Source organism: Mirounga angustirostris, unplaced genomic scaffold (assembly GCF_029215605.1).
Source record: "Mirounga angustirostris isolate CCGP_5_RB_7025 unplaced genomic scaffold, mMirAng1.0.hap1 SCAF_1, whole genome shotgun sequence".
Classification (NCBI taxonomy): Eukaryota; Metazoa; Chordata; class Mammalia; order Carnivora; family Phocidae; genus Mirounga; species Mirounga angustirostris.
In genome coordinates, this window is record NW_026991709.1 from 149,603,370 (window position 1) to 149,616,284 (window position 12,915).

Here is a 12,915-nt window from a genome sequence, read left to right on the forward strand (position 1 = left end):
CCATTAATAAAAACTCACGTGGTAAAAGATACTCTTTTCATCCAGAGAAATTGTGTTGTTCCACACAGTTTTAAGATTCCATTTCCTTGCACTCAGGAATTACCAGAATGCTATAAGCATTCTGTGAAGAGTCTCATTTCAAGTTCAGATTATTCAGACTCATCTGTGACAGATGTAGAACTCCCAGATTCCCACAAAGTGTTGTAAGTTTTCCCCTGTAACCCCATCTGGCTTAACATCACCATCAGTGATTTTTTTCAGAATGTGAAAGTTCAACAGCTTGAAATGTTAAAACTCTGTAAAAAGCAGCATTATCACCCAGCAACAGCTCAGAGCTCTGACACTTGAATATGGGATTTGTAATATATCTAACAGTACAGTCCAGACTTGATGAAGAAAGAGTTGGCTAATAGAGTACAATAATACTGCAAGAGGAAATATTTACTGTTTGAGCAACAACTTTTTCAAGCGGCCATAAGATCACAGAATGTTGGAACTAGAAGGGCCTTGGAGATCCTCTAATCTAATTCCTTCAAATCAAAGCCAGGGCCTGGGCACTCCTCCAAGGGAGCACATGAATGGAATAAAGCCTTACAGTGAGGAGGGGGTCGGGGCTCCCATCTGGGCTTCCCGCATTTCTAGGTACCACTAAGTAACATTAATGTTAAAGCATCTGTCTCCCAGCCTTGTGCAAAGACACAATGTCTCCCTCCTATCTACTGAGTAAAATCCAAATCTGGTTTTCAAGGCCCTAGTCTCACCTTTCTACCTTTATTCCACACTCTCCAAACACCTGCACAGGCTCCTTTCTGTACCTGGGATACCATCTCCCCTGTTCAGGCCCTCTGTCCATTGGTATTCAATATATCCCCTCCTCCATGCAGCCTCCATGGTTCCTCCAACCTAAATACGCTCTCATTCTCCTGAACAACCACACCAGCTTATCCCTATGTCTATTAGAGAATGTTTCATATTCTGCATTCTATTATTGGTATGTTTGTTTTATATCCTTCATCAGATTGCAAGTTCCCAGAGGACAGGGAAAATGCTTGATTCATATTAACTAATTAGTTAATTCTTCCATGGTCCTTTGCTTATTAGCAGCGCTTGAGAAACTCAGAACAAATGTGTTCGTAATACATTTTTCTTGTTTATAAAGGCAGATCGAATAAAGGTTCAATTCACTGCACTGCAGTAATTCTGTGTACATGGAATTAGAAGCAAACTTTTTCCTCACTCTTTCTCCCCAACATTTTGTTATGAAAAATTTCACATATACAACAAAGTATGTTTAAGGCCACCTAGATTCTACCATTAACATTTATTTGACTGTACTTACTTTATCACATATCTGTATACATATCCATTCTTGTATTCATTCATTAATCCATTTAATCTTTTTGATGTATTTCAAAGTAAACTACAGGTACCATTCTACTTCCTCTAAATAATTCAGAATGTGTATCATTAACTACAGTTCAATATTCATTTTTTTCTCTTCAAGTAAAATTTATATTCAATGAAGTGCCCAAATCTTAAATGTGTATACACTGAGTTTACATAAAAATATACACCTGAGTTAAAAAAATCCCTACTCTGCCATAAGGACCACTGTTTTGATTTTTTCCCCCACCATAGATTAGTTTTGCCTATTCTAGAATTTCATATAAGTGGAATCAAATACTAAATACTTCTTTTTGTGGAAGGCTTCTTTCAGTTTTTTAGTTTCATACATGTTGCATGTATTATTAATTTTCTCTTTGATATTGCTAAGTAGCATTCCATTATATATCACTGTTTCTGTATCCATTTTCCTACTGATGGGGACATATAGGCTTTATAAGTGTTTGTCAACATATATTTCAATTTCTCTTGAGTAAATAACTGTGAGTAAAACTGCTGAGTCAAATAAGGATATATTTGTTTTATAAGAAATGCTAGAGGGGTGCCTGGGTGGCAGTTAAGCATCCAACTCTTGATTTCAGGGTTATGAGTTCAAGCCCTGTGTTGGGCTCTACACGGGGCATGGATGGAGCCTACTTAAAAAAAAAAAAAAAGAAATGCTAGAGCTTTCCAAAATGGTTATATCATTTTATATTCCTACCAACACTGAGAACTCCAAATTGCTTGTGGGAAGGTTTCTGACACTGAATTAGAATTGTTTTAATGGATATAGGGTTATTCAGATTTTCTGTCATCAGGTGTCAGTTTTTTTTAAAAAACAGACTTCTTTATTTATTTGCCAGAGGGAGAGAGAGAAAGCACAAAGCAGGGGGAGGGGCAGAGGGAGAGGGAGAAACAGATTCCCTGCTGACCAGGGAGCCTGACGTGGGGCTTAATCCCAGAACCCTGGGATCGTGACCTGAGCCGAAAGCAGACGCTTAACCAACTGAGCCACCCAGGTGCCCCCAGGTGTCAGTTTTGATGAGCTGTATTTTTCAAAGAATTTGTAGAATTCATCTAAGTTGTTTAATTTTTTTTGGTATAAAGTTGTTCCTAATATTCCCTTATTAATTTTTTAATGTCTGTAGGATTGATAACACCTCTTTTATTCTGGCTCTTGGTAATAAGTGCTCTCTATGTATCTAATCAATTTTATTGATCTTTTAAAAGACAAAGCATTTGGATTTATGGTTTTTCTCTATTTTTTGTCTATTTTCCAGTTTACTGATTTATGCTCTTACCTTTTTTTTCTTTCATAATTGAATTTTTATTGGTTGTTCCAAAGATCAGTACAGACATTTCAATTTGTACACAATTCTTAATGTACATACTGAAAATCTAAAAAATCATGTAGTTGTGATTCTTTCTAAGAGTTATTCCAGTGACTTTCCAGCTTAAAATTTGAAGGCAAATTTTCCTTAACAGTATGTCAAGTACCAATATCTTCAAATGTTGATACACTATTATCTTTAAGTCCCATTAATTCACAACTTAATATCATATACACTACATACTCAAATTTTCAATCTCACATAGCACATTAACAAGTTACTAGGAAAACTGGACTACCAGACCAAGATGTTGCAGAGTGCACAAAATTCTGACAGGGAGAGTCAAGATCAAGGAGTGGTTTTCTTTAGGAATCAATTCTACCAAAAACAACATGGAAATAGAAGTAATTTAAAATGTTCAAGGCACATTAAATGCACGACTGACTCCAAATTGCCATTTAGTATGCTTAGTATTACAGGATATAAAAACTACCCCACCTATGGAATGTTGAGCTGACCCATAAGACAATCAAAGCCTCCCAATTCAGTATCTCACGATTCTCTGGTTGTACCAAAAAATAAACAACCAACAAATGATTTCACCTCTTATAAAAAAGCATATACACTTAAAAAATGGGATGAGGTAGGATTCCTTCTTTCTTAAAAATGTTTCTAGAGATACTAAAAAACTTGGATTAATGAAATAGTTGATAAAAATATTTCCCTGGATTGTATAAGAGAGACAGGAACCACTGATAAGACATGATATAATGATATTAATCAGACAGCTTCTTCCTCTCCTGCTTCATCAGAGGCTGGACTCTCCTCATTTTTAGTTTCTCTGTTTTCGGCAGGTAAGTCTTCTTTCATTTCTTGGTTAGCCACTTCAGCCTGTCTTCCCTTTTCTCCCCTTTTCCCCTTTGTTTGCACTTTTTTGTCTAAAGATTTATCCTCTCCTGCTGCCTTTTTTGGCTTCATTTCCACTTTTGTAGGAGCAGGTTTAGCTGACAACCTCAGTAACCTCCTCGTGGGCTCCTCTTTTGCTGCCCCTTCGCAGGAGCTGACCTTCCTCTTGGGCATCATGGTGGGGAGTGGGCGAGTGCCCGGTGCCTGCGCCTGTGGGGCTGAGGTGTGTGCAGAGCCTTCATGAAGCTGGGCTGCCTGGCTGTTGTCATTCCTCCCCACTGCTCTTTTCTTTTTCATGTCCTTCTTACTACTTATTTTGGATATTTTTCTTTTTCTTTTTTTAAAGATTTTATTTATTTATTTGACAGATAGAGACATAGCAAGAGAGGGAACACAAGCAGGGGGAGTGAGAGAGGGAGAAGCAGGCTTCCCGCTGAGCAGGGAGCCCGATGTGGGACTCGATTCCAGGACCCTGGGATCATGACCTGAGCCGAAGGCAGATGCTTAATGACTGAGCCACCCAGGTGTCCTGGATATTTTTCTTACGAGGAAACCTTCAGTCACTGAGTTTTTAGACCTGTCTTATCTGATATCGTAGCCAATGACCACATGTGGGTATCTAAATTTAAATAATTTAAGTTAATTAAAAATTAAAGCCACATATGATTATTGACTATCAGACTTGACAACACAGATACAGAACATTTCCATTGCCACAGAAAGTGCTACTGTACAGCACATTTAAGACTTTTCTTTTTGGGGCTCCTGGGTGGCTCAGTTGGTTAAGCCTCCAACTCTTGATTTTGATTCAGGTCATGATCTCAGGGTTGTGGGATCGAGCCCCTGGCTGGGCTCAGTGCTCAGCACAGAGTCCGCTTTGGATTCTCTTTCTCCTTCTCCCTCTGTCCCTCCCCTCTCTCTCTTAAATAAATAAGTAAATAAAATCTTTTAAAAAATACCTTTTTATAAAACAAACATTTAAAGCTATAAAATTTCCTCTAAGTACTGCTTTAGCTGCATCCTATAAATTTTGCTGTTATATTTTCATTATCATTTAGTTAAAATTATTTTCAAATACCCTTGCAATTTCTTCTTTGAAACACAGATTATTTACAGTGTGTTCCTGAATTTCCAAATATTTGGGGTTTCCCAAGATATATTTCTGTTACTGATTTCTAATTTAATTCCAATGTAGTCAGAGGATATACTACATTCTCTACATAGTCCAAGTTTTTAAACTTTACTGAGACTTGTTTTATGGAATGTATATCCTGTTGTTGTTGAATGTAGTAGTCTACAAACATCAATCTGGCTTATGTCTTCATCTGTGTTTACTGAAAATTTTTTTGTGTGTGTAATTGGTCTATCAGTTGCTGACAGTGGGAAAATCTCCAACTCTGACTGAGGTATTTTTTGTTTCTCCCTTTAATTCTGTGAATTGGTATATTAAGTTGCTGCCTGGCAACTTTCAGTTGGCTAGTATGAAATAGAAACTTTAACTAAAAGATTTAACAAAGAAGCTTCTGGTATCTCATTAATATGTTGAAGTATACAACAAACTACGCTGCTTATTTGGTTGTTAATAGTAGTTTACTAAGACCCTAAAAATAACTGTTTCCTCTAGAAGTTTTCAAGTCCCATGTCTTTATCTACTTATAGATATACTTTTCAAATTTGCTAATCTGCACTAATTATAGGAAGGAGCAGTTTGCACTTTAAAAGTGTGCTTTTAGTTCCACCTCTGATATGGCCAAGTTAGCTCCTATTGGACCAATACTCCCGGAAAAAGCTATATACTCCAGACAGAATTTATAAAAACAATTGCCTGAAGGCACTGTAGAGAGACAAAAAAATAGGTAGATTCTGCAGGAGGGCTGAGATGTGGGAGAAAGGAAAAGACAGAGACGTGTTTCTCAATTTTATGGCTTTTAGCCTGGTGGCAGGCTGTGGTCAGTGTCATGCTGAGGGCTAAAACTCCCAACAGAAAGCATGCAGTCTTTCAGAGACAGATTTTGGGACCCCCCACAGCCACTGGAAAGTGAAGAGGAAATCCCAGAAAGAGAAAGCCTCAAATTCTGTGTAAAAACTCTGCCCAAATCTCCTGAGACATGGATGCATGGGGCAGACTCTAGGCAAACTAGCTAAGAATAAAATAACTGAGCCAAGAATTGAGATACTTAGCCCAACAGCCAGGGTTTGTGGTTTTAATTCAAACTGAGGTAATTGCTAGCTAAGGCAAAAACCAAAATAAACAATAACCCGCCCTGCCTGCAATAAACCTCTTCGGAAGAATATAATAGAATCCAGAGTCTCCATAATGTAGTAGTACAATGTTCAAAATACAACCTAAAATTATTAAACATGCACAGAAATAGGAAAATGCAGCCCATCCTCAAGAAAAAAGGCAATCAATAGCAATCCCAAGATAACCCAGATGTTGCAATTAGCAGATAAGGATTTTAAAGCAGCTATTACAATTATGCTCAATGGCATAAAAGAATATATGAAATATACAGAAAACCTTGGCAGAGAAATAGAGACTACAAAAGAGAACTAACTGGAAGTTCTATAATTAAAAAATACAACATACAAAATTTTCCAAAAAATCACTGGATGAACTTAATAGAATAGAAATTATATTGGAAAGTGTCAGTGATCTTGAAGATAGACCAACAGAAATTACCCAATCTGAAGAAGAGAGAGAAATAAAAGATTGAAAAAAAAAGAAATCCAGAACATCAGACCCAGGACAATATCAAAAGGTCTATCATAGTGGCCAACAGACACACGAAAAGATGCTCAACATCACTCATCACCAGGGAAATGCAAATCAAAACCACAATGAGATATCACCTCACACCTGTCAGAATGGCTAAAATCAAAACCACAAAAAACAACAAGTGTTGGCAAAGATGTGAAGAAAAAGGAAATCTTGCACTGTTGGTGGAAATGCAAACTGGTGCAGCCACTGTGGAAAAGAGTATGGAGGTGCCTCAAGAAGTTAAAAATAGGGGCGCCTGGGTGGCTCAGTTGGTTGAGCGACTGCCTTCGGCTCAGGTCATGATCCTGGAGTCCCGGGATCGAGTCCCGCATCGGGCTCCCTGCTCGGCAGGGAGTCTGCTTCTCCCTCTGACCCTCCTCCCTCTCATGCTGTCTCTCATTCTCTCTCTCTCAAATAAATAAATAAAATCTTTAAAAAAAAAAAAAGAAGTTAAAAATAGAATTACCCTACAATCCAGTAAGCATACTACTAGGTATCTACCCAAAAAATACAAAAACACTAATTCAAAGGAATACATGTATTATAGCAGCATTATTTACAATAGCCAAATTTTAGAAGCAGCCCAGTGTCCACTGATAGATGAATGAATAAAGAAGAGGTGGTATGTGTACACACACACACACGGGAATATTATTCAGCCATAAAAAGCAATGAAATCTTGCCCTTCACAATGATATGGATGGAGCAAGAGAATATAATGTTAAGTGAAATAAGTCAGTCAGAGAAAAACAAATACCATATGATTTCACTCCTATGTGGAATTTAAGAAACAAAACAAATGAGTAAAAGAAAGAGAGAGAGAGATAAACCAAGAAACATACTCTTAACTATAGAGAACAAACTGATGGTTACCACAGCAGAGGTGGGTGGGGGGATGGGTGAAATAGGTAATGGGGAGTAAGGAGGGCACTTGTGATGAGCACTGGGTGATGCTCAGAATTGTTGAATCACTATATTGTATACCTGAAACTAATATAACAGTATATGTTAACTATACTGGAATTAAGATAACAAGTAAGTCTATCATAGGTATAACCAGTCTCAGAAGGAAAAAAGAGAGAGAATGGGGCAGAAAAATATTCGAAGAAATAATGGCTGAAAATTCTCCAAATTTGGTATAAAACCTAAATTTACAGATTTAAGAAGCTCAATGAACTCTAAGCAGGATAAATAAAACCAAAGACAAAGAAAGGAAAATCTTGAAAGCAGCCAGAGAAAAAGGATAAATTACATAAAGATAACAATGATTCCAGTGACCACTGACTTCTCATCAGAAACCAAGGAAGCCAGAAGATGGTAAAACGGCATCTGGAAAAAAAAAATCCTCAACCTAGAATTCTATATCCAGTGAAAATATCCTTCAGGAATGAAGGTGAAGTAAATATACAGTATATTTGTCATATCTTTCAGACAAAGCTTTCTATTTTACACTAAAAGTTGGCTAGCTATGCAGCAGTTTGCACACCAATTCATAGAAACTTTAAAACACATATTTTAAAATGAACAGTAATGTCATTTCAATAATAATAATGTAGGACTTTCTTTTGCAGATATAAAAATAAATGTGTTATAAGGCTAATGCATGAAACTGTGATATTCGTTTACCCACACAGTGCCTGGCTGATTGTAAGCACCCAATAAATATTAGCTATCATTATTATAATATGCTAAATACTTAGCTCTTTTCTCATAGGGACACTCTGAGGACAATTTTATTCCCATATTATGTATCAGGAAACCGAGGCACAGAGTTTAAGTAACTTGCTACAGGTCACAAAGTATGGACTATCTGGAATCTGAACGAAGGCTGTGGATTTCAGAGTTAAGGATGTTATTGCATCAAGAATATTAATATCAAAAGTCTGGAAGAATCCAAATGTCCATCGATAGAGGGCTTAGATAAATGAAGGTGCATCCATATTAAAGAATCATGTGAACTGGAAGGGGCGGCGGTCAACAAAACAACCTGTCCTCAGTTTTTCCTTTAATGGTAAACAGTGGGTAACAAGTTATTTCTACGTAATCTAAGTCTGGCCTAATTCCGCCAAGATTTCCTGGTCTCAACAGTCTCTTCTCCTTCCTCCTTTCCCACAAATATGCCACTGGGAAAGTGAGGAAAAGTTCAATTTAGGCCTCTTAACATTATTCAGATCCAGAGACAGAATGCAGAACTATTAAAAGCTAAGAGTTCAAAATGAAGGGTGGGCAAGGTATGAGGCACAAGAAAAGAAAACAGGCCAAGATAGCCTGAAAGGACACATTCACGTTGGAGAATTAACTGCAAAAGGTTGAGACTGAGTCAATATTTGCATTAGAAATCTCAACCTGAATTAACACGTTTGTTGGACTTGTTAGTCCAGAAATAGTTCCCAAGAGAGCTCTGGAAGTGTGACCTTCGCTTGCACATCTGCTCTGACTTTTATGAGTTCTCTTAATACTTTTTAAAGCTACTGCTAAGTGTTAATTTTTGTTCAAAGTAGGATTACCAAACAACCTGTTAGCAACACAAAGATTCTCTTCATACTCGCCTTCCTTAAACCTAGAAGCAGACTGTTTTCCAAACTGTTAACATCCCAAGCTGACTGCCAAAACAGTTATTAACTAGCCTCTGACATCTAAACAACAGCTGTGTGCTGTCCTGCTAAAGGACAGCCTCACCCAGACAGTGACTCTCCAAAGGTCAGCTGTGTCCTGCAGCAGGAAGTCCACGCCACGGTTGGTGGCACATGCCGGCACAACGGAACAGTCTGTGTTTGTCCCAATTCCCTTTCCTCCCTTTTGGCTAATCTTCACTGGTCATAAATGTTCAGCTCGCCTTGCACAGGAAGCGGGGGCCTTAAACTTCATCCTGCTCGCTCATTGCAGTTCTTGCTCTTACACAAACTCTTTTCACAGAAGACCATCTTAGAGTTGCTACTGAAAATGGTGATGACAAAGGACCAGAAGACAAAGCAAAAACACTTGTCTCAGAAGCAAGCACATTCAAAAATATTGTCAGGTGCTGTTCTAGTGCTTTCTTACAATATCCCCGCCCTCTACTGCCATAAGGATCATCCCTCCCGGTTACTAGGTAGGGAAGCTGCAGTTGCTCAGAGCATTTACATGAACTGCCCATGGTCACACAGCTTTGGAGGGACACCACGAGACTATCCAGTTCTCTTTAACTCAAGTCCAAGGGTCTTTCTACTCTGGCAACCTTCAAGAGTACCAACACCCTTCAAAATTCCAACTAGATTAAAAAAAAACCAAAAAAACCCCTTGTCATATTGATGGGATGTAGGTGGAAAGTTGATTTAAAAATTTACCTGGAGGAGTAGATGCATAGGAATAGCTAATGTCATTTCAATAATAATAATGTAGGACTTTCTTTTGCAGATATAAAAATAAATGTGTTATAAGGCTAATGCATGAAACTGTGATATTCGTTTACCCACACAGTGCCTGGCTGATTGTAAGCACCCAATAAATATTAGCTATCATTATTATAATATGCTAAATACTTAGCTCTTTTCTCATAGTGACACTCTGAGGACAATTTTATTCCCATATTATATATCAGGAAACCGAGGCACAGAGTTTAAGTAACTTGCTACAGGTCACAAAGTATGGACTATCTGGAATCTGAACGAAGGCTGTGGATTTCAGAGTTAAGGATGTTATTGCATCAAGAATATTAATATCAAAAGTCTGGAAGAATCCAAATGTCCATCGATAGGGGGCTTAGACAAATGAAGGTGCATCCATATAAAGAATATTTCTGAGAATGAGGTAAATCTATATAATATGAAAAGATGTCTATAATATATGTCAACAGAAAAAAACAAGGTGCATTGCATAGGCTTATTTTTGTTGAACAATAACCATATATATTGAGTCATGATTGTTTGCAAAGATACATGTGCGCATACGTATGCTGTATACATGTATGTACATGTGTGTATATGTTATATAAAGTTGTATATACATACATATATACCACCCTTTTTCCCTATGGATGGGATTAGGATGGGGGAAATCCTTTTCTAACATACTTCTGTATTGTTTCAATCTGTTATAAGCATGCATTACTTCTGTAATAAACCAACAAGATTTTTAAAAATGGCTCACCACCTAAAAAAAAAAAAGGTGTTCTTTTCAAAGGAAAACACTTCCATAAACAGGTTAAACCTTAGCTAACTGAAAGTGCAAGCGGTCCTCTCCAACTAGGAGTTTGGTACAGTCATTTCCACTGTAAAATGGCACTCCAAGACTGCAATAGAGGACAGTCTGGGCTTTAACGCAGACCTATGTACACAAACAGCGTGTCCTCGCCTATAGCTGGCCTGGTGCCCTGCACATACCTGTGTGTAGGAGGAGAAAGGGCTTTCCTGTGCAGTCACTTCTTTCAGCCAGTGCTGATCATCAGGAGTAGAGTATAGAGAACTGAATGGCTGCTGAAATATGGCCATGGTCTGGATGGTCCAATTCTAAGAGACTCAGTGAACCCAGCTGTGGATTAGTCTGGACTGGGATAGGTCCCAGATTTATGATAAGGCACCTCCAGTGAGCAGTGGTGATAGTGGAGAGAAGGCTACCTGTGGGAGGGAAATCTGGCCCAGTCTATGTTTTCTAGGTCGACTGGGTCGGCCATCCCCAGGTTGGGCGAGCCTGGAACCCTTAGTACCCAACTCCAACCTGGGCAGTGGTGAAAACAGGACAGGCTGGTGTGCCCACCAGTTAACTCTACTCCCTGGGGCTGGCCTTGAGACACACTGAGTCACACCAACAGGCTTCACGTGGTGAAAAAGTGGAATCGTCATCTGATGCCAGATCCAGCTGGATGCATTTTGGATAGAATTACTCTGAAGCTGTCTCAATAGCAAAGTGGCAAATTGTTTTCTAAATTCATCTGTGAAGGGATTTTCTCCTTCCTTCCTTCCTTCCTTCCTTCCTTCCTTCCTTCCTTCCTTCCTTCCTCCCTCCCTCCCTCCCTCCTTCCTTCCTTCCTTCCTTCCTTCCTTCCTTCCTTCCTCCCTCCCTCCTCCCCTCCCTCCTTCCCTTCCTCCCTTCCTGTTAAGAGGCACACACCCCTGCTCTGTCTTACAACCTCACCTGAAACTTGGTATGGCTGGGGCAGGAGAAAACCTAGTCACCTGCCAGGGGACAGGAAGGATATCCTGTGACAAGGAACCTGGAGACAGAGAGCCCAGATCCAATCAAGACTTTGTTGGGTGATGCCTGTGCTGGCAAAAGCTTGTTGAACGATGCAGGCTTGAATTTCCCACCGATGACCAAACTTTGGACCTTCTATTATTTTTTTAAAATAATTTTCATTTTTATCAGAGCAGACAAAATCACCTGGTTTAAATCAAATTTCTGAAAAATACTGAATTAAAAAAACACTAGGCAAACAATGAGGTAAACACTTTCAATGCTTTTAGTTTTTTTAAAAACCAAGGAATACGTTAATATTGCCATTTCTTGGTTTATCTACTTATCCTTCTTCTATTGATTTTGTTATAATTTAGAATTCAGCTCTTTTACACCATCTACCACATTTCCCCTTCCTTTACATTAGTACGAGAATGAACTTGTCACTGAAAAGCCAAGAAGTTCAGTCTGATTTTTTTTTCTGTGTACCATTTTTTCCTTGGAGTTAACATTTCCCTTTTTATTTCATTTGTTTAATCTTCTATGCACTTTTATTCAAATTCTTCTAAACACTCTGCCTGAATTATCAATAAATATTATTTTCTAAATGGCCAAATATGTCAGATAATCTGGAATTTCAAAACAGCTGAGTCTATTTTATACACATTGAGCTTCTCTGCACTGTTTTCCTGTGTTGGTTCCCTGCCTTCTGGATTCTGTTTCTTCCGCCTTTTTTATTTATTTCCCCATTTTGCTGATTTGTATTTAGTCTGGTTGTTTCCTAGAAAAGGATCCACAGGAAGCAAAGTTTTGAGTCCCTGCAGATTGAAAAATGTCTTTGTCCTATCTTCACATTTGATTGAAAGTTCAGCTGAGTATAAAATTGTAGATGGAAAATTTCCCTCAGAATTTTTGTTGACTTTGTTCCATTGTCTTCTAGCTTCCAGTACTGATGTTAAGAACTCTGATAGCATTCTGATTTTCATTCATTTGTTTGTGACAAGTTTTCCCCCCTCCAAAAGCTTTCACTGTTTCTGGAGTTTTGACTGTTGATGACAATGTATGTGGGTTTGGGTAATTTTTTTTTTCATTTGTTGTACTTCTTAAGATTTTATTTTTTTAAGTCATCTCTACACCTAATGTGGAGCTCAAACTCAACCCTGAGATCAAAAGTTGCATGCCCCACTGACTGAGCCAGTCAGGCACCCCTCATTCATTGCATGTTTTAATCTAGAGCACCTTGACTTGATCTTCAGTTCTGAAATTTCTCTTGTATTTTTTTCTTGGATAATTTCCTTCTCTCTATTTCTGTGTTCTTTCTCCTTGGAATTCCTATTAGTCAGACACTGAAACTCCTGGATGTGCCATTAAATTTTTTTAAAT

The 12,915-nt window shown here is 38.2% G+C and overlaps 2 protein-coding genes across 6 annotated transcripts in view; both read right to left on the reverse strand.

Moving 5' to 3' along the window:
• The window catches only part of LOC123863952 (non-histone chromosomal protein HMG-14-like), a 53,961-nt gene extending 42,576 nt beyond the window's left edge, over positions 1 to 11,385 (reverse strand). The window contains exon 1 of the mRNA XM_054504509.2: positions 19 to 11,385. Coding sequence (XP_054360484.1) covers positions 3,495 to 3,917 — 423 coding nt within the window. The 5' untranslated portion in view covers positions 3,918 to 11,385 and the 3' untranslated portion in view covers positions 19 to 3,494. The remainder of the gene's footprint in view (positions 1 to 18) is intronic.
• CTDSPL (CTD small phosphatase like) overlaps positions 1 to 12,915 on the reverse strand; it is a 114,866-nt gene that overhangs the window by 75,386 nt on the left and 26,565 nt on the right. The gene's annotated exons all lie outside the window — the stretch shown is intronic.